General features: G+C 40.7%; 1 protein-coding gene across 4 annotated transcripts in view; it reads left to right on the top strand.

The window, feature by feature from the left end:
* The window catches only part of stpg2 (sperm-tail PG-rich repeat containing 2), a 65,947-nt gene that overhangs the window by 3,348 nt on the left and 40,724 nt on the right, over nucleotides 1-21,875 (top strand). The window contains exons 2-8 of one of the 4 annotated variants that reach the window (XM_038702908.1): nucleotides 407-524; nucleotides 1,477-1,580; nucleotides 2,267-2,434; nucleotides 4,522-4,689; nucleotides 8,119-8,234; nucleotides 9,564-9,675; nucleotides 13,573-13,671. In XM_038702908.1, coding sequence (XP_038558836.1) covers nucleotides 419-524; nucleotides 1,477-1,580; nucleotides 2,267-2,434; nucleotides 4,522-4,689; nucleotides 8,119-8,234; nucleotides 9,564-9,675; nucleotides 13,573-13,671 — 873 coding nt within the window. In that variant the 5' untranslated portion in view covers nucleotides 407-418. Of the gene's footprint in view, nucleotides 1-223; nucleotides 525-1,476; nucleotides 1,581-2,266; nucleotides 2,435-4,521; nucleotides 4,690-8,118; nucleotides 8,235-9,563; nucleotides 9,676-13,572; nucleotides 13,672-21,875 lie in introns of those variants that run through there. The other 3 variants (XM_038702907.1, XR_005442426.1, XM_038702906.1) reach the window with 3 other exon arrangements.

The raw sequence follows: 21,875 nt of genomic DNA, 5'->3' as shown, positions 1-21,875 counted from the left end.
CTCTAAACGTTCATAATAATATACGAATCATTTATCACCTTTGATGAACCCCACAAAGAATAGGCCTATTATAGCGCTTTAAGCAGTAGGCCCAGTAGGCCAGGCCTACTTGATTTTCAGTGGGCATGCAGAATTCGGCGTAACACCTGTTACTGTAACTGTGGTGTGTAACGACATGCAGTATCCAAGCAACGACGCAAGGAGCCGGACTCACACAGGAGGCGTGTGCGCGTCCGCGAGTGCAGAAAAGGCCGAGGACTGTAAAGAGAGCCGTGGGGGGAAGTTTTAATCTCGGGGCTTACCAAATATGATAAAGTGAGAACTATATTTCGATTTGGGGCCGACTCTAGCGTGTGTCTCTGTGACGTGAAAGTTCAGTTAAACAACCGGTCTGTTTTAAGCGCAGGGTAACGTTAAAATGTATGGACGAGCTCCAAGACTGACCTCCATGACAACAAGCGGCACTCCAGCTACAGTTGGCCCCGGTTCATATGATGTCACCGGGGGCGATACTAAACTATCAGGTAGGAATAAGGTAGCTACAAATGAAGATTGAAAAAAAAAACGTTTTATGTCAAGAAATCCACCTGCTTCTTATTTTTAACCCTCAAGGAAAATGTAGGCCAAAATGTAGGCCTATTTAAATCATACGGAAGCGCATTGCATTCACCAAAGAAAAAAGAAAAGATGTCATAATTACGAGATAAGATGTCATAATTAGAGAAAAGATCTCGTTATTACGAGATAACTGGAAATGTGCCATTTATTACTGAGTTCAGTAATAAATGCCACCTTTACTATGAAATACCGTATTATACACAGATTCAAACTTGCGGGATCAATAAAGACGGTCCCTGCGCACTCGTCTCACAGCCATCTGCACGTAGAGAACAATGGTATTTGTGCCACTCATTCATGTGAAAATGTAGGTAGCTTGTGGTCTACTTAACTACGATAATAAAGAGGCGTCGTTTGTGCTTTAAACATATTTTGCTTAGGAGTTATTGATCCCGGAAGCTCGAATCTGTGAATATAGGCTATTTGCAACTTTACTATTATCTAGTAATTATGAGATCCTGATCTCGTAATTATGATATCATCTCGTAATTATGACATATTTTCTTGTAATTATGACATCTTATCTTGTAATTACGAGATCCTTATCTCCTAATTATAAGATAAGGTGTCTATTTATTTTCTTTGGTGAATGCAATGTGCTTCCGTAAAATCAACATATCTGCACGTTAAAATGCTAAGGCTACCTGAAAGACAGTAATAAGCTAACATTAGTGCAACATAAATACATATTTTCTGTTTTCCTGTTATTTTGTCTTTTCGTGTATATATATAGTACTGGGAAACACATAATATATAAAATGTGTCTAGTATAATATACCATAATCACATATTTGCTGGTTTTGAATCAATCATAAACTTGCATATTCCACTATTGTATGTTTTTCTTTTTTTTTGCAGATGGCTATGCTCCATTCCTGTCCTTGACCAACAGACAGTCAATATTCAATGAGTCCAGTGAGATGATACCAGCACCTGGACAGTATGACTCCTCACCTGTCAAGGTACTGTAGGTCAGAGACAATTCTTTACAATAAAATCAAGACCTGGTTGTGCCTGAGAACCATAAACTGGGTTAGGTGATGCTGAATACCTTTATAAAATGCTCAGATTGGTCAGTAGGTAGGAAGTAGGAAGTAGGAAGATATGGTTCAAATAAAGACGCCTGTATCCCAATATCACACTTCAGGAAAAGCAACAGAGGAGTGATCCCTCTCCCACAACAGTCAGACATACAACAGATGTGTGTATAGAATAGACTGACATAATAAAATTACAATATGGGCAAGAGAGTGAGGTTCCAGGATGGCCGATGGTCCAGCACAGAGGAGCCTGAGTGAAAAGACAGGACAAGGAGGAGAAACTAGAGAGATAAAAAATATAGAAATATAGAGTACTTTTGATTTATGCAAGAATATTTTGAGAGATGTTTTGAGAATGATGTTGGTGTTACTAGTTACCAATAGAGGAGGAGAAGCAATCAGTATTGTAGTAAAATTGTATAAAAACTAGTTTGACTGCCTGCCTTGAATTTCTTTTTCCTGTTAAAACATATAAAACTATTAATTAGGGTAGGCATGAAATGAATAATAGTGAATGAGAGCATGGGACGGGATTTGTTTAGGAAAATATACTGTTGAGACTCAATTGTGTGTCTGTTTGTTTCTCTGTTGAACCTATGTGTCTTCAGCTAAACATCCATGGTGGCCGCAGTCTCCAGAACCGCTCCAAGCGGTTTGAGGACGTAGTGTCGGAGGTTCCAGGCCCTGGGGCCTACAATGTGCTGCCTGCCTCAGGAAACATGCTCAGGGCTGTGACGGCTAAAGCAGGACAGGCTCAGAAGCTTGGCAGGAAAATGGTAGGCATATGGGTGAAGTTCTGGGGCAAGGTAAATGAGAAGTCAAGTTACAGAAAATGATTTATTATAGATTTCCCCCTTCCAGCCTATTGTGTATTGTTGCAGTAGGATGGCTTTTATACATTTTATAAATATATATACAGTGGGTACGGAAAGTATTCAGACCCCTTTAAAATGTTCACTCTTTGTTTCATTGCAGCCATTTTCCAAAAATCAAAAAAGTTCATTTTATTTCTCAGTAATGTACACTCAGCACCCCATCTTGACAGAAAAAAACAGAAATGTAGAAATTTTTGCAAATTTATTAAAAAAGAAAAACTGAAATATCACATGGTCATAAGTATTCAGACCCTTTGCCGTGACACTCATATTTAACTCAGGTGCTGTCTATTTCTTCTCATCATCCTTGAGATGGTTCTACACCTTCATATGAGTCCCGCTGTGTTTGATTATACTGATTGGACTTGATTAGGAAAGCCACACACCTGTCTATATAAGACCTTACAGCTCACAGTGCATGTCAGAGCAAATGAGAATCATGAGGTCAAAGGAACTGCCTGAAGAGCTCAGAGACAGAATTGTGGCAAGGCACTAATAAAACACCAAAATGAACTCACACAATGTCAAGAAAGGAAATATTCTTACACCTACTTTCCTTATGAGACAGAAAAAACAAAAAACTCACCAGTCTTTCCCTTGTTTTAACGATCAACAACTCTGGTATGGTCACAATAAACCCCTAATTAATTGACTTAGATGTGAAAATACTCTGGCTGTACACAATGTTGTTGCCTCTCTGATGCCCGCGACCTCCCGCACGCTCCCCTCCCACATGACACCTCTCCTGACCCGCCAGGACTCTGACTCTCCGGAGTCAGTCCTGGTCAAAACAGCTGTAAATCACCTCGGTACTGTATTCCCTGTCGTCTAACTGGCCTCATCAGTCTGTGGAGGCACAGACAAGGGTGCCCATTTGTGTCATTGCCATGATGAACATGAATCCAACATCCACAGTGGCAGTAACAGTGGCAGTCAGACCTCATTCTGTCCGTTCTTACACAGTCGGACTAAAGCCTGAAGACGGTGTGCCCATATTACCTCTGCTTTTTACAAGCCACTGAAATTTTGCTCACCCTTTTGTGTTTGGTGTCCAGAAACAAGGAGGTTTTGGCAGGCACCCCTGACAGGTTTATCATCGCTATTCATCAGATTCAACAAATGGAAGAGCCTTGTAGCTTTGTAAACCCACATTTGTCACAGCGAACCCTCCCTCCTGTTTGCTTTGAAAGATAATGTCTCAGGTGGTTTGAGAATTGAAGACATAGTGCTTTCAAAGCAAGCAAACAATTTTATCGCATAGCTCACTAAGTAGCTTCCATGATATGTGAACTTTGGAGAAAAGGTCTTCAATAATGGATAGTATGGCCTGTCTAGTAGCATGCAGCTTCATCAGCAGTGAGACTGTAGTAGTGAAACATGTTACGTGCGGAGGTAAGTGAGATGATATTGAGTTGCCCTTTCCATTCGCCTGTAATGTTAAATTTATGTCCAGGGTATTCACACATAAATAAACACTTAGCTCAGGACTTCTGTCTGATCTAGATTGAGACCAATGATTTGCTCACTTCGTACAACTGACCAATCATGAAAGAGTCCCAGTAGAGATGCTCACACTCTCCTCCTTTTATGCTAGCTGTAATGACATGAATAGCACACACACACACACACACACACACACACACACACAAACACACGCACACCTTACACCCAGCTGTAGAAAGCTATAAGAATAGCTTTTATGCATTTTGACTGAAATTGCCTTCATTGCCTGTTCAGTCAGTACATCCTGTTCCTATTTCTACACTTCTCCCTCTGTCTTTTCTTCTTTCACCCTCCTTTCCCTTTTCCTCCTTTGTTTCTTATCTTCTGCCCCCACACGCTCCTTCTCTCTGTCTCCCTCAGTCTCACTCTATATTAGCCCTAGGCAGTGCTCAGCTACTTTGTAAGCTAGGGCATCCTTTCCATCGCAAACCCTGACTTCTCTCCCCACTCGCCCTGTCTTTCTCCTGCTTATTCTCACCGCACAGTGGCTGCAGGCTAAAAGTCTCCGACTGGTTCGTCAGTCAGATATCCCATCCATTCCTTCCCCGGGCCAAGCCCATGGCTACGAGGAGGACGCCCTGGGTGTGCTCAGTAAGCAGCAGCCCCCTCCCAGGGACACAACCCTGGGGCCAGCCTACTACAATCCACTGCTGGTAAGGACAGGCGCACACACACACACACACACCACACACACACACACACACACACACACACACACTCATGTTGAAGTTTGAATGTACATCCATCACAGAATGTGAAGTGTTCATTTGTGCACGCATGTGTGCTTTCATTAGTCTGTATGAGTGTGTGTCTGAGTGTACTTACTCTGCCCGCGAGGCGAGGTCCATTAGTGTTAGGCAGATCTAATGCACCACTAAACCCCCACCCCACCACATTCACTTGGCCCAAAACCCATTTCCATAGCTAATGAATGCAGCTCCACTTTAAAAAAGCCACAGCGCACCAATGCTCATCCATTTCACATGCCAACAAAGAGAGCCATTACTAATTATTCTTCAAGCTATATTACAATATTCACTTAAAATAATGCACACTCTTGCCGGTCTGGCTCTCAATTAAGTCGTTTTTCAACTGTTAATGACCAGAGGAAGTCAACAGCGTCCTTGAGTGTTGGCCGAGGTTGTGTCAACACACCGGCGCAGGCACAGAGGCGTGCTGTGATTTAGGGCTATCAGCAGTGCATCCATCCACGGCTCTTTTTTCCCCCGTCTCAACTTCTGTTGCTCTCCCTTTGAAAGTTCAGCCTCCATCTCTGACTATCTTCTCCTCTCTGTCTCTCCGTCTGACACACTCATTTCTTTACACTCAAACGCTTTGCCCGCCCCGTGCTGCGACTGAGTTCAAAAGTGCGGGGAGACGGAATTAAGTGGGTGTCTGATGTAACTTCAAAGTGGCTGGGGCAACCTTTGAATGATAAGACGTTAGACAGAAATCAAAGCATAGCTTTGTTTTCTGTCTGAATGTTATTGAGAAAAGCAAAAACATCTTAATCGGTTTTATCCACTGACCCTAAACTTATGCTTCACGTCTTTATTGACAGAACAGTTACTTTACTGCATCCACTGATAATTTAGTTTACAGAATAATGACTAGTGTGCTGGAATAGTGAGTAGTTATTGGACGATATGGGCTTATCACTGATATATTGGTACAGGCACATATGATGGCTGACATGTAATAAAATGACTGTGGATAATGCAGTAAAAAGCACTTGGGCTAATTTAGAAACAGTTATCACCATGAGATATGCTTTTAGTTCAGAATGTCACATTAGATCTGGCATATTATCATGACACAGCTGGCCAGATGTTGATATGGAGGCCAGACCCTGCTAAGAGATGGGTGGGTGTCAAATTAAAGGATGTTTGGCCCACAATAAGACCCCAGAACAGCTTTATACTGCTCTGCATTGATTCTCCAAGTCTCTGAATTCTACTGGAGGGATGAGCACAATCTTTCCAAAGTATATTGTCTTATTTAGTGTTTTGATGATGGAAGTGGAGAGAGCGCTGTCTAGGATGTTGGATACTTTAAGTGATTCTTTCGTTTTTTATCTGTAAAAACCCTAACTCAGAAATCAAGTTTTGGTCAGATTCTACATAGAATCGGTATTTGGGGTGAACATGTGAAATGGGAATGGAGACATGGGCAAGATCATCTTCTCAGTAGAATCTGAATCAGATTCAAACTCATGCTGTGTTGTATATTATGTTTGTAGAAAGCACACCAACAATTTCAGGGATCCTGCCCACACACACACGCACGACCCTGCTGACTTTTATATAAAAGTTTTATTTCTGGTTGACTTTTTTATTCTCATTTAAATAATAAATAGCCTGCCATTCCATTTTATCAAAGCTAAATGAATATGTTTATACCCAGTAGCTGCGTTTTTGTTTTGCTTTTAAAAGCTCTCCTTGACATAAATAGGCAATTTGTGCCTCTGAACTCAATGCCAGCTGTGATACCATCAAGGTGCTTGTATGTGTCTGTGTGCGATGCAGAACAGTTGTGTTTTTCTTTTTAACTTTAAGCATCTGAACATCCTTGTTTCCTATCTCCCCTTTCTCAAAACTGGATTGGTAGATTACAGGGGACAGAACCTCAGATCTCATCCTTCAGTCACTGTTGAAGTTGAGATAAGGAGACAGGCACCGCATGGAGTGAGAAACTTTTTGAGACTCCCTGCCACTCCTCCCATAACCTGCCTCACAGAATAGATACAGATGGCTGGGTCAAGGAAAAGTTAGAAAAGAACGGGAAGAATTTTAGATGCTTTGATTTTTTATTCAGTGAGGAAAGAAATTGGAAATCAAACTGTTTAGTAACAAAGTGGAAGCCCCCTAGGACCAACTATTGACGTATCCTACTTGTTTTCACTATTTATAAATTATGGAATAACGTTAAATTAGGGTATTTGATTTTCTCATTGCTCATAAACTGACAGCAAATAGTTAGGTCTGGTCTCTCACAGTTAAAAACTCCAGGCTTTTTTATGTAACACAATTACATTAAGAACATTTCATTTTAACCTCTCCATGCTGTTTTTACCACGCTAGCAGCATAGTTTTAGAAAGGGCATTGTCAGTCGGCCCACTCATAATCCCCGCAATTAAAGCCTAAATACTTTTGTGATCCCCTGACTTTTTCTTTAACGCCACCTTTGAGGTTGTCTGTTTTTTTTTTTTTACAGAAATATCTCAACAGCTGTTGCTATGAAATTTGGTACGGAGATTCATAACCCTCAGAGGATGAATCCTAGTGGCTTTGGTGATCCATTGACCTTTCGTTTAGCACCTCTAGCAGGCGAACTTTCCTAACTAGCATGACTGCTAGCATGCTAGCACACTAAACTAAAACGATAAATATAGTAAACATTATACCTGCAAAACATCATCATGTTAGCATTGTGTCATGGCCTGCTCAAAGGGCCATGGCAAATAAGGATTAGGGTTAGAGACACCAAAAATGGTTAGCATGTTAGCATGCTAACTTAAGCGTTTAGCTCAAAACACCACTGTATCAAAACCTCACAGTCACTAACATGGCTGTAGACTCTGTCTTCTTGATAAATAATTACCATTTTCTAAGAAATATTAGTGCAGAGATTCAAAACTTTTTTTTCCAGCAACATTGCAACATATTTTTGAGAAAATCTCACACATAGTATCTCTAAAACGTGTTTGGCAACAGGTGGCCAGCTCATTTTCAGATGTAGTCTCTCTCAGTTGTTAAGCTGCAGAGTGAACTGGTTCTATCTGAACGGCCACAGGCAGAGCAAGCAGGCTGCAAAACTCAGAGAGATAAGAAAGACGGAGGGTTTCTTCTAGATCTCTGACATACTCTGCCATTTGAATGAATTTCAAATTTCATTCAGCCCCAGCTTCATGAGCCCTGACTGGAAGAGAACCCAGATAAGTGTGAATGAGTCAATTCTATTTTTTCCTTCTTTGTTCATCCATTTATTTTGGCAAATCCTTTCTTTCATCCACTCTTTCCCTCTTCTCTCTTTGTGTCTGTCTGTTCTCCCTGTTCCTCTTCCTCTGTTCTTCTTTCTGTAGTCAGAGATGAGCTCTGCTCAGAAGTATAAAGGAGTCCACTTTGGCAACATGACAGGGAGGAGAGATGAGGTGAAAGTGGAGGAGGGACCGGGTCCAGGACAATATGACCCTGATACGTGAGTATCTCATGATGTCATCGTGCAGTATTAAATGAGTATTTGGTACCAGTGGCAAATGTACAACAATGTTGATGGTCAGGGATAGTTTGACATTTTGTGAAATACAATTCACTTTTTTTGCAGATAGTTAGATGAGAAAAACGATACCACTCTCTTATTTCTATGGTAAGGCTATGTCCAGCACTTGGTTAGCTTAGCTTAGCTTAGCTTGAAAGACTGGAAACAGCAACAGCTCTGTCTGTGGTATTATGGGGGGTTATGTACCAGACTATTTCTTGGCTAGGCACAGTGAAACAGGCTTGCTAAGCTAAGCTAACGGTTGTAGCCTTATATTAACACTATACATATCAACTCATCCAGCTGTCTGCAAGAAAGGAAATAAGCACATTGCGGCAAATGTCAACGTATTGCTATAAACTATCACTTTCTGTTTTAAGTTTGATTTAATTTAAACCATTTGGGGACAACACTTTTAAATACTGATCTAGTACAGTATTATTTTATCATCAAACAAAATAATGGTTGGCATTTAATGTTGATATTGAATTACGTTTTGTGGATAACCATCAGTGTATGTGTTTGGAACAAAAACCTTCATAAATTCACATTTTGAAGCATGCATTAAGAGACAAACAGTTGGTTAGATTAGATGCTCCAGGGCATCTAATGTCAGAAGTTTGCTGTTCTTGAGCTGTTACAGAGATGTGTGTTGAACAGAGAAGCTCTTCCTCCAAAGTGAAATATTGCTTTGATCCCACAGCCACGGCATTATGTTTGACATTTCTCACATAGCATTTCTATTGATGGCTGTGGAGGATGGGCCTTACTAAGCACTTCTATAATGGTGGCTCATAGCTGGCAGCTCAGCTATCCATAAAGGAATTGGCTGGGTAATAGAAGGAAAAGTGTACATGTGAGCAATCATACTGTATACACATAGGTGTAGACAAACATTTACACACCAGCAGTACATGTGATTATTGAAATCATTTAAAAATGATTTACATGTTACCATCGCTACAAAGCAGTTATTTCAGTATTTTTTTTTCTGCCCTTCACTCCCCCTCTGTAGATCCTTCCTTCTCTTTCTTGTCCTCTACTCCCATCTGTCTTTGCTTTGTTTATCTCTTCCTCTTTACATATCCATTACACATCTCTCATCTCCTTCAATATATTGTATCTCCCCATTCCACCTACTCCCCCACCCATTTTGTATTTTTTTTATGCATTTCTCTCTCTATCTCTCTCTGTCTTTTTAATCCCCTCTATGTGTTTGTCTGTGTTTTCTATTCTCAAAGACATTGTCATTGTCTCTGTCTGTCTTAGGAACGTAGAAACACGCTATGAGAATGTGAACCTTCAAAAGGAGCAGAAAGGCAGAGCTGAGTTTATCATCCCTCGGTACCACGAACTGGTGCCCATGCAAGAGGAAAAGAAGGCGAGTATTTGTGTGTGTTGGTAGGTGTATGTGTCCATGTGGTGCTATAAGAATGAGAAGTTTAAGGGATAAAAGGTTTAGAAGACTGGGATCAATCTCAACCTCTGCCCCTGTGGAGGACATTGTCCTTTAAAGTGAGTCTGTGTAACTTGTCTATGCAGAACAGTGGCCACTGTGACCAGAAGTGGCAATTAAACCTGCATTACTGAATTTCTGTGCACTTGGGGGCAGTGCAACAAGCTGTAAACACAACATTGACACGTTATATATCATCCTATTAAAGTTTGAAATGGCATGTTAGCGAACAGTTGCTTATTTAAACAACAGCAATAGTATCTCCTTCTAGCTCTGTTTAGTTCTTCATCAGCCTCTGAGGTAAATATCTGCCGCTTTAGCGGATAGATGCTCCAGCATGTTCACAAGCTAGTTGGTAACTCTGTGTGATGTTTGGTGCTGGGTGTACAGTGTGTTTATCTGAGCTGCCTGATGCTGCTGGAAATGAGGCTCATGGGAATAGCACAATGCAGACGTGTTAAGTTAAGTATGGTCATTCCAAGTATAGGCTTTAGCTACTACTAAAACTAATTATAAATTCAACTATTTTGAAAGGAGGAATACACATTCTTTCAAATATTAAATAATCTTGCTTTAATAAATATCAATAAACATGGCAGCCATCATTGCAATTTCATGTTCATGGAATTTATTTGGACAGCCCCACCTGAAAAGCCAGAACAAGAGGACTTTACCTACTATTTTACACATTAACCAGTCTTAGAACTAAAACAAACTGAGGAAATAGAAGTGGCAGGGAACTTTGAGAACCAGTTTGTAGGTTTATATGCAAATATTCATACATTCTATTTTATCAATCTGGCTGTCTTTAAGAGCACGAGATGTAATTCAGTTACAGTACACACAATCCCTTCTCCCTGACTATTACAGTGGACGACAGTATAGTAAAGCTATACTGACAGTTTTGTTCAGACTGCTTCAGAATGTTTTTTGATCTTTTATTTATCAATAAAACTTAATTACGAGTACATTGAGAGTTATTATAACCACATTATGGATATTACTGCATCTTGTATACAAAATTTGCTTGCATGTCCCTGCAGTTGCTGAAAGCCCTAATGTTCACGTGTTACCAATTTCTGCCTATTTTAACTTGATATTTATGCTTTGACGTGTTTCAGGAGTATTTTAATGCCTAAGTAGGTATTATTTTTCTTTGGCAGTTTCTCCGCTTTATTCACTGCACTTTGACTCAGATAAATTCATAACACAATAGGATTTGAAAACTGCAGATTCACAGTGACTCATAATAGGGCACTGTGATTTACAGTGAGAACAGAGTAAGGGTAAGTACTTTGGATTTAATCTGGATTTATTCAAGTACTGTAGATTAAAGATGAAATGAGTCAAACCCCCTCATCCCTCTTTTATGCCAGTTCATCTGTTCACCGATAGAGGGCAGTAGAACATAAGCTTTAATCATAAACCAGCAACCACACACACACACACACTACAAACACACACACACACAGACACACACACACACACACACTACAAACACACATTGATACATTGGAGCCGATTGAGTGGAAGGGAGTTACTCACCTGCATATGAACTTGAGTGTGCTGGCAGAGTAATGCTTTGTGATGCCTTACTTCTCTGGCCGGTGGGGTAGAGTGGGTGAGGCTGAGTCTGAAAAATGTGGGGCAGGATTTGTGGAGGGAGAGGTGAATGTATTCTTTCTGTCAAGGACTCCTACGCCTTCCTCTCTTCTCATCCTCTCTTTCCTTGAACATTTCGCACTGCTGCCTCTCCTCGATTTTAGGTTTTAGTTTGTGCGTAGTTTATTTTACATGTCATTTTAGTGTGTTTATTGTAGCTCTATTTATATAATATATGGCTACTAAAATGAAAATATTTTCTAACGTACAATTTATGCTGTGACTTTGAATCAACAACTTTGCCTTCTGTGTATGCTTGTATGTGTGCACCATGCCATATTTGGACCCCCTACCATGATGGCTGCCCCTCCATCCATCATCATTAGTACCTGACAACACCTCAACTCACATGTATTCCCACACACACATACACTGACCAGATGGGTCATTACCCACAGCGGGGACACTCAGGACAAACACCTTTACTTCCTAGAGATCAGCAGACAGTCTGCTGCTAATGGCTTGGCTGTGCGTGTCCCATAGAGTTTAAGAGTCTGTGTGTAGGATTTTCCCATTAAATAGACATTCTGACATAGCAAGGGCAATGACTGAACAAACCACTTTAACAAACCATTATCGTGTGTATCTCTGCAATCACAAACATAACAAATGGAGTTGTACCAATGCAATGCCTGATGTTACCCTGTAAGTATGAAGTTCATTGTCAGTTCATCTTTAAAATGAAGATGTTGTCATGGCCACAGCACTTGTTATTTTTAGAAGTGGGGAAGCAGTACCGGTCCCACAGGGGAAAATAAACAAAAATTGGCACAACTGTCTAACAGTGGATTTAGGATTATCTACCTTAAATATTAAGCATTCAAATGAGATATTTTGGTTGTACTTTCTGTACTGTTATTTTAATTATACTGTATTGGTATATGCATTTGTATTTTGTATTACATTGTTTCAGAGCTTGTAAAAAAAGGTGTAATTGTCACATACACAGTGAAATTCATCCTCTGCATTTAACCCATCCCTGAAGGGAGCAGTGGGCAGCCACTGTACAGCACCCGGGGACCAACTCCAGATTGCCATGTAGTGCCAGGTCAAACGGCACTGACTGGAAAACCTAGCTAACATGTTTTAAATGGTGGGGGAAACTGGAGCACCCAGATAAAACCCACGCAGACACGGGGAGAACATGCAAACTCCACACAGAAAGGCTGGGACGACTGGGGTTCAAACCCAGGACCTTCTTGCTGTGTGGTCACAGTGCTATCCACTAGGCCATTGTTATTTTCAGAGCCTGTGGTTGTATATCATCATCAGTAAACGTGTTAAAAAAAAGCTTTGTAGTTGTAGAAAAAAATATATCTTAATATCTTACAGACAAAAACATGTATAACTTCAGTGTCTCAACTTTGAGGGCAGAATTTCTCAAAATAATTTCTACAATCAAATTTTTTTCCTACCCCGTCTGGGATTACCCCCCCCCCCCCCCCCTCATTTCTGGAAAGGAAACATTGTAGTCAGTGTTCATGAATAAAGATTGAGCTGTCCTAAGGCATGGGGAAAACATATTGTGCTGAAATTCACCACTGTTCCCTCTCAAAATTCAGTTGTCTCCACAGAAATCCATGCTCTTTTACTGCAGACCCAGTTAAACCACCTCTGGCCCAGCAACCTTGTGGGTTTACCACAAATACAAAAATGTCCTGGCTCTGCATTAGGGAATGTGTGAATGTGTGTGTGTTTCCTTACCTCTCATTGTCAGCATCTCTGTGCGTGTTGTTAGCTTGTGTGCTAGTTACAGTAATTACTGTGCTGAAATGGTGCAGTGGACAAAATTGTTTCCTATGACTATGTTTCTCTCCCCAGTCTATTTTTTAAACATAAATGACTTAACTGCTGAGCAGAGAAAGAAAAGGGCTTTTTCTCACTGCGCCTTTTCTGTGTTTTCATGAGTTGCTCACTCATCTGGCATTGCTTCATTTTTCTCTACCTTGTCTTTTTTTAGTTTATCTTCATAATAGTCTTTTCCTCACATGTGAGTGCCTTTCATTTAACTCAGAAACACCTCTCAGTGTGTATTTGGCTCCCTCAGGTTGTCTCCTTATTTTCTAATTGACAGAACTACATGAAAAGTGATATCACCAAAGTAAATACAAATATTACCTTGTATTTACTGTACATTTCTTGCTTTCTGCTTCCCATCAGGGAGTTCCTGGTCCGGGCCAGTACCACATCAGAAGTCAGTTTGAGAAGCCTCTGAAGTCCAGTGGAATGTTCACTTGCCCATTCCTCTCTCAGACTGAGGTACAATGCAAACAGAAATAGACATACAGTCCCCTCCAAAAGTATTGGAACGGTAAGGCAAATTCCTTTGTTTTTGTTGTTCACTGAAGACATTTGGGTTTAATATCAAATGATGAGTATGAGACAAGATTTCAGAATTTCAGCTCTCATTTCTCTGGTATTCACATCTAGATGTGTTAAACAACTCAGGACATATCACCGTTTGTTTGAACCCATCCATTTTTCAAGTGAGCAAAACATTTGACTGACAGATGTTTCTTGTTGCCCAGGTGTTGTCTTTTAGGTTGATTGTCCAAACATTAAAACAGCTCTGCATGACTAGACTAAATTTTCATCCTTGGTTCAAACCTATACAGACTGCATTTCCTGTTAAAGAGGATAAACCAACATGAAGACCAGAGAGCAGTCTATGGGAGAAAAGCAAGCCATTGTCAAGCTGAGAAAAGAAGGAAAATCGACCAGAGCCACTGGACAAACATTGGGCATAGCAAGCACAACAATTTGGAATGTCCTGAAAAAAAAAAGAAACTACTGGTGTACTGAGCAACAGACGACGAACAGGTCGGCCAAGGAAAACAACAGTAGTTGATGACAGAAATATGGTGAAAGCTGTGAAGAAAACCCCCAAAACATCAGTAACGACCTCCACAGTGCAGGGGTGAAGGTATCACAATCCACTATTGGAAGAAGACTCAGAGAGCTTAAATATAGAGGCCACACCACAAGATGCAAACCACTGATCAGCAGGAAGAATCGGAAGGCCAGATTGAAATTTGCAAAGAAGTTCAGAGATGAGCCGCAAAAGTTGTGGAACACAATCTTATGGACTGATGAGACCAAGATTAATCTCTACCAAAGTGATGGAAAGGCCAAAGTGTGGAGAAAGAAAGAAACTGATTATGATCCGAAGCATACAAGCTCATCTGTAAAGCATGGTGGAGGTAATGTCATGGCTTGGGCGTGCATGGCTGCTTCTGGAACAGGCTCATTAATATTTATTGATGATGTAACTGATGATGGTAGCAGCAGAATCAATTCAGAAGTGGACAGAAACATTTTGTCTGCCAATTTACAGAGAAATGCATTGAAACTAATCAGGAGGAAGTTTATCATGCAGCAGGACGACCCAAAGCACACTGCCAACAAAACAAAGGACTTCATCAGGGGAAAAAAGTGGAAGGTTTTAGACTGGCCAAGTCAATCACCTGACCTTAACCCAACAGAGCTGCATTTCACCTCCTTAAGAGGAGACTGAAGGGAGAAACACTCCGACACAAACAAGAACTGAAAGAAGCTGCGGTAAAAGCCTGGAATAGCATCACAAATGAAGAATGCAACAGTTTGGTGATGTCAATGGGTCGCAGGCTTGAGGCAGTTATTGCAAGCAAGGGTTATGCCACCAAATATTAAATGTTATTTACTTTATTTGTTCCATTACTTTTGCTCACCTAAGAATGCTGTGGTCTAATACAAACGGTGATATGTCCTAAGTTGTTCAACACATCTAGATGTGAATACCAGAAAATAAAAGCTGAAACTCTTGTCTCATACTCATCTTTTGATCTTCAACACAAATGTCTTCAGTGAACAACAAAAACAAAGGAATTTGCCTTACCGTTCTAATACTTTTGGAGGGGACTGTAGCTCACAGAAAAGCCATTTAGTGCTTTGTGTGCAGGCTTGTGGGTACATTTTCAGGTGAATCAGGTTGTACTATGTAGCGCAGGTTCTTTCTCTAGCAAATTTAGCACTGCTTTTGTCCACCAGGGTTTATTTTTATTTTTTTTTGTTTTTGCTTCCACCTTCCTATTGGATTGATGTTAATATTGCCATGCATTCAGCAGTATCTGACTCCAGAACTACAGTGATGTCTTTCTCGGAAGTGTGAGACCCATTACCTTTGTCTGGGGGGGGGTTACACACGGTAGCTCTTCTTTAATCTTGAGAAGCTGCAGAGCTGCAGTCTCTTTTCATTCAACTTACACTGTAAATTTTGAAGACCATTTTCTCTCTCTCTCTCTCTCCTAGCTTTGTGTGAGTTTTGCATGCCGTGCTGCCGACAACTTTATGCACGTCGTGGTTCCTCGCGGGTCTATTTCAAGTAGCCGGCTATTTAAAAACGATAAAATATTCTTTGTGTGGTTCATTAACGGTGATAAATTATCCTGAAAGTCCCGCGAGGTGCGTACAACTCGGCACAAAACTGGTGAAGCTGGGGCTCAGTCTCTTCAGCAAGTGTTCCTCTTCCGCCATCACACACACGCGTGCTACACCTACACATGTGCACTGACGACCCAGGGTTAGGGTTACAATTTTGGATTTATTTACGCACTTTTAAAAACATTTATTGAAATTTTTTTTCTTTTTACATGTTTATTTACAGCATTAAATGTTGAAATGTATATTGTAATAGGCTGTATATTAACTTATTGGGAAAAAACTTGTTCTATGTAAAATCAGATGTTGAGCACCCCAATATCGCCAAAATGGCATGATCCTTGTTGCGCTGCGAAGCTTCGAATGTGAAATTGACAGCTGAATCAGGCTCCGCCCATCGAATCATCGAATCATCGAATCATCGACTCACTGTACAGATCAGTTGACCGACCACAACATGTGTGCTCACACTGAACGTAACGATTGACAATTAAAGGAAAGCTTATTCAGACAAGACAACTGCATCCTCAACAATGTTGACAAAAAGAGAAAAAGGCAGCTTTGTGGAATTCTACTGTGAACAGAAAGTAAGTAAGCAAAATTATAGCGCCACAGATGGCTGGAAGACTATTTAAATGAGCATGTAGCACCTTTTCATGTCAGTCATTTTAATTCAGTCTCACTGCTCAGTTTTGCTGCCTCACCTCTAGTGTAAATCGCCAACATTTTTGGGTATAACACTGAGAACTGTACCTGCTTAGCCGAAGTGTCCTATATTTGGGTCCTAACCCCTTTACTCCTGTGTCTGCACTCAGCAAACTGTATATTCAAATATTTGACCACATTATGTCTCAGCGGACATTAAGTTGTTGATGGAGGATCTAAGAGAGTGGTCCTCTGCTCTCAAGGGTTTACATGCAGCCATAAAGAACTCCACAGACTTAAAGCGCAGGCTGCAGCAGTCACCCCTGGCTCCTCCTGAGCTGCAGCAGCTATTGACGGCCTTCAGCCCAGCTGCTCTGTTGCTGACCTCTGGTCTTGCACTCCGGCCATCAGAATCTGATCCTGTTCTCTACCGCCTTCGCTTCCGCCCTCCTGAGGGTTTTTGCCCTTGCACTGGTCTCCAGATGGATTCTGCTTTTGCCTGAAGAGGGGTTCCGCTTTTACCACCGGCCTCCAAAGGGAGTTTGTCTTAGCCGCCAGCCTCCAGAGGGGTTTTGCCTTTGGGACTGCCTCCTGGTCGGCCTCCGGATCTGTTAGACACTTCGGTTCTGTCTCTTGGCACAATCCCTTTCTGCTGCCTCAAGATAGCAATAAGTCTGACCACACCTCATTTTCTTTTCATTTTAACAACATCACTTTCATGGGCGCACAGACGGGCACAACTACATTTGCTACTTACATAGCGTGGACGCTGGGTGTGAAAATGACAACCTTGTTAGTCTGAAACTAGCAATGACACTTGCACTGAGCTGTGCCCCGCTTTGTGCCTCGTGGATGACAGGGCCTGTAATCTACTTATAAAGTTAATATGGCAAACTTGTTGGAGTCATGTTTCTGGCTACCTGACAAATTTAAATCTAATATTCACTCTCCTTTTAATTCTGCTTTGATTTCCACCATCTCCTGAAATATCTGACTTTTTAGTTGCTAAAAGCTTTACTGTGTTCCCCAGCTACTCTGCGGGACCTGTACAGTAGACTTTTTGCTTGTAATGGCTGGCTGCTGTGGCTGAAAATGAGTTTGATGAGAGCGCTGACAGTGAACCAAACAGTAAAGTTGTGGGCCATAAAACCAAAACAGTGAGCTGTAAAATTTGCTATTGGGCTGAGGATAACTGAGAGTCGGGTAATAATTCCCTGTAGGTTTGTGACCTGTCACATTGCACATAGTCATTTGATTCATTGTTTATATAATTTGTAATCTCATGAAGCAACATGTATTTACGCATAAAACCATTTCAACGTCTTTAGCTTGTACATTTGCTGTAATAATGCAAATCTGGCTTGATTCTGGGATGGAGATCATTATGCACAAATATGGATTTAACCGGCTAAGATCCATAAATTTAGTGGTATTACTCTACATAATGCGCCATACACAGAGAAAACAATTGCACCATATTGAAAATACTTCTTAGATGTAATCTATGGGAGGCAAATATATTCAATTTACAATTTCTCAAAAGAGACTGGATTTAAATATGGAATATTTAAGATTAACTTACAGATCCAAGACACTGAGCCGGGCTTTGCTTGTTTAATTGATGTGCTGGGAGTGGAGTTTTTTTTCAGATGGGGGTGAAGATGAGTTTATTAAGAGACTCAGAGGAGCGGAGATGAAGGATGTGAAAATGTGTAGTTTTACGTCTCAGGAATAGCTGAACTCCTCCGTGGCTCTGCCCCACAGATTCACTCCTGAGAAACTTTCTGACTGATGTTTTAATTATCACTCTGACACACAGGCACAATGTGACAGCGTATGCTCATACACACACATCGAAAATTCAGACATACACGTGCGAATTTCATCTGCAGACAGATATAGACACAAGACACTGACATGCATGCAAATGAACACACCTACATTTTCACATTGACACGTACACAGACACACACATACTGGTTCTCGGAAATTACCTTAATACTGTCTGAAACCTAAAACATTTTCCTAGTTTCGTGGTGAGAACAACATGCTAGATTCTGGGATTCATTTGATCTGTGTGTGTCATAGTTGGCTCTGACCTAATTTCCTTGGCCACATGCTGTGTTAGTGCGTCGACCCTGTGATGTCGTCACTGACACCCACCGAGGAACGTCTGTGACCGTGTGTGTGTGTGTGTGTCGCACATGTGACAAGTCATCTCCAATGCAGAACTAAGAGCGACAGTTTTCTTAGATCTTCGTCTCCCTGTGAGTCCGTTTCCATCTGACACTGTTACCCTGCGGAGGGATGGAGAGGAAATGAGGGAAGGAGGGAGTGAAGGAAGGGGGTAGGGAGGGGAAGATAAGAGGAACAGCTGGACTCTTCCAGTTCTCGCCTCTCCTCCTCCCTTTGACTTCCCAATTTCCCAATATCAAAGCATCAATTCGACAAACATGCCTCGATTCCCCTTTCCTTTGCACCCCCACTCATCCTCCATTTCCCTTTTTGTTCCCTCCTTTCCATTCCTCCATTAGCTCCCTTTCTTTAACTTATTTTTTCCCTGATATTTGTTTAGGTTACAATACTCTTCTGTTCCCCTCTTTTATCATTCAATTTCTCTTCACTCTACATCTGCATTTCCTTCTTGTTTCTCTTCATTTAATTGTTCTTTCTACTCCTTCCTTTCTGTTCACATGTTGTTTCATCCTCGACTCCCTTGTGTCCCTGGAACCATCTTCTCTCTTGGTGCGTATATATATATATATATATATATACACACACACACACACACACACACACACACACACACACACACACACATATATATACATATATATGTGTGTGTGTGTGTGTGTGTGTGTATATATGTATGTATGTGTATATATATATGTATGTATATATATATGTGTGTGTGTGTGTGTGTGTGTGTGTGTGTATATATATATATACACACACCATCTTCTCTCTTGGTGCGTCCTATACTGTACTATGCACCAAAAAAACATTTCACTTTCACTTTTATATATCAAATTAGCTTTTAGTGACTGAGAGTCGCAGTATTACTTTTTTCTTTTATCGCTAATGACCTGTCAAGCATCAGGCAAACTTGTTACAGCCAATTTCAGCAATGGTGACCCTCACCCTCAACATATAGCGAGGATGACACTGAAGACTTGAGTGCAATGTTGGGCAAACTGATTACAGTATACATAAGATACATGAGATCTTGCTAAAAGGATGCAATTGAAATAATCACTTTTTCAAGAACTGGTAGACGGAAAGGTGTGTTCAGACTGAATATTAAGGGAAGTTTTGTCTGGTGTTATTCACACTAATTTGACTGGTGTATCGTTTGTTTAGTCTGTGTTTATTTAGCTTGGTAGCAATGTACACACCGGCTGTATGTCTCTGTGCTGCGTTTGTGTGACAGCTCAGTCTCTGGCTGATAACAAAATTCACCAGAAATTTCTTACAGTTATTTTCCCGTAGTTTACCTTCTTTGATTTTCTTGTGACGCATGTTCACACACACAAACACACACATACTCTCACACACACACACACACACACACACACACACACACACACACACACATGCTCCTCCAAAAGAAATTGGAGCAATAAAACCTGGGCTGAAAAAGTTGCTCAAGTTGAAACTTTTTGAACCCACAAGATGCATCTTTGCCTTTTTTTGGCAGCCCATGGTGGATTTGTGTCTTTACATTGACTTATATGCAGTTTTAGTGCCTGTAAAATTCTCTTCACACTCAGTCTACACTTATCTCAACAGTGGAGTTGGGGTTTTCTTTGGTGCCAGAGGGGCATGAGGGCACTTAACACTACTTCTACTGTTCTATCACTCTGTGGCCTCATTAATCCACAGTGACAGATGTTAAGATGTTCTGTCACTGAGGTGCCTACAGAGGCACCTTGCATGGAGAACATTTTGGCTCTGGGCATGAATTTCAAAAGCATTCCTTTGGCATTTGCCATATGTGTTTGGAAATTGAACAACAGGAAGCATAGCAAAAAAAATAGACCGTTAAAAAGATCAATGTGAAGTGCCAACAAAGCTCAGTCGGTCAGTTTGTGAGAGAAAAAATGTGCCCATGAAGGAGGCTTTATCAAAGCCAGTACAACAGCGATGGATTGACAGATGGCCACAAACCCCACTTCTACGCCTGACTTTGAATAAACACAGTTTGTTTTGGCCTTGGAAACAGCATGTCTTGTAACTCCTGTCTCTCTTTTTTTCTCGTCTCACCATTTCCTTCCTCTTCAGCCATACCTCTTTACTTTGTATCCTCTCATTTCTCCTGTTTGACTAAAAGCTCAATAATTCAACTGTGCATTACTAACACAATTGTCATTACCCCACAACAAATTTTCCATTGGCTGAATCTTATTTTAATGAAAACGATTCCACGTTTCCAACAAGTGGATAATATTAAAGATCATTCTTATAATTTGAACATCATCTGTGGAACTGATTCAGAGTGTATGTACAGTATGTGTGTGTGTGTGTGTGTGTGTGTGTGCGTGCATGGCATTGTTAATGTGGACATGCTGGTATTTGAAGTAATCACGTTCTTTTTATTCCTCTGTTGTGTTCGATAACAACCTGCTGAATGGTTCAGTTGAGAAATTTAGAGTTACATGGAAACACTGTTCACCTTCAGTCATTTTGCCTGAAAAGGCAACTTATCTGCTTTGGTCCCTTGATTGCCTGTGTTGTTGTAATAGGCTATCAGATAAACACATTTATATCCTGGAAGTGAGGCTGCCAAGCAGTCGCAGTGCTGAATCAGCAACACAGTCAGAGAACATCACATACCTGATTGTGTGCATCATTATTTTTCTGAGTTGCAGATGCAGTTTATCCCTTCTCATTTTCTCTCTCCTCATCTCACCACTTTGTTCTATCTGTATGCATTACTCTCTTTTACTCTTTATCTCATCCATTTCTTATTTTTACTTTTTTCTTGTTAATTTTTTTTTGTCTTTGTTTTGTTTTCTTTCAGTTTAGTGTGCTTTTATTTTGTGAGACAGCTTTTCAGTTGTCTGCATGCAATTGCCATCTGTGAATGGCAATATCAGTCTGTCGGTCTGCCAGTCCTTTCGTCCAGACTGACAAATAAAAGAATTTTGAAAGGGTATGGCATTTGAAACTTGGTACAGACTTTTTAGTCCTCCCCAAGATGCACTGTAACTTTGTAATAACATGTTCAACATTATACCATATAATAATGCAAGATATTATGTGCATTACTACTAATGCATGTCGCTATACTATCATTACTATTTAGCTGAAAGCACCTCTGTGTTAAAGTACAGCCACATATATTATAGCTGTAGACTCTTTTGGTTTTGGCAATCCATAAATGAAAGTACTATATATAACCT

This window comes from Micropterus salmoides, unplaced genomic scaffold (genome assembly GCF_014851395.1).
Source record: "Micropterus salmoides isolate LMB-PRFRI ecotype aquatic unplaced genomic scaffold, ASM1485139v1 Ms_hic_scaffold_7, whole genome shotgun sequence".
NCBI lineage: Eukaryota > Metazoa > Chordata > Actinopteri > Centrarchiformes > Centrarchidae > Micropterus > Micropterus salmoides.
The sequence above is the reverse complement of the archived record's forward strand: the minus strand, read 5'-3'. Positions and strand labels throughout refer to the sequence as shown.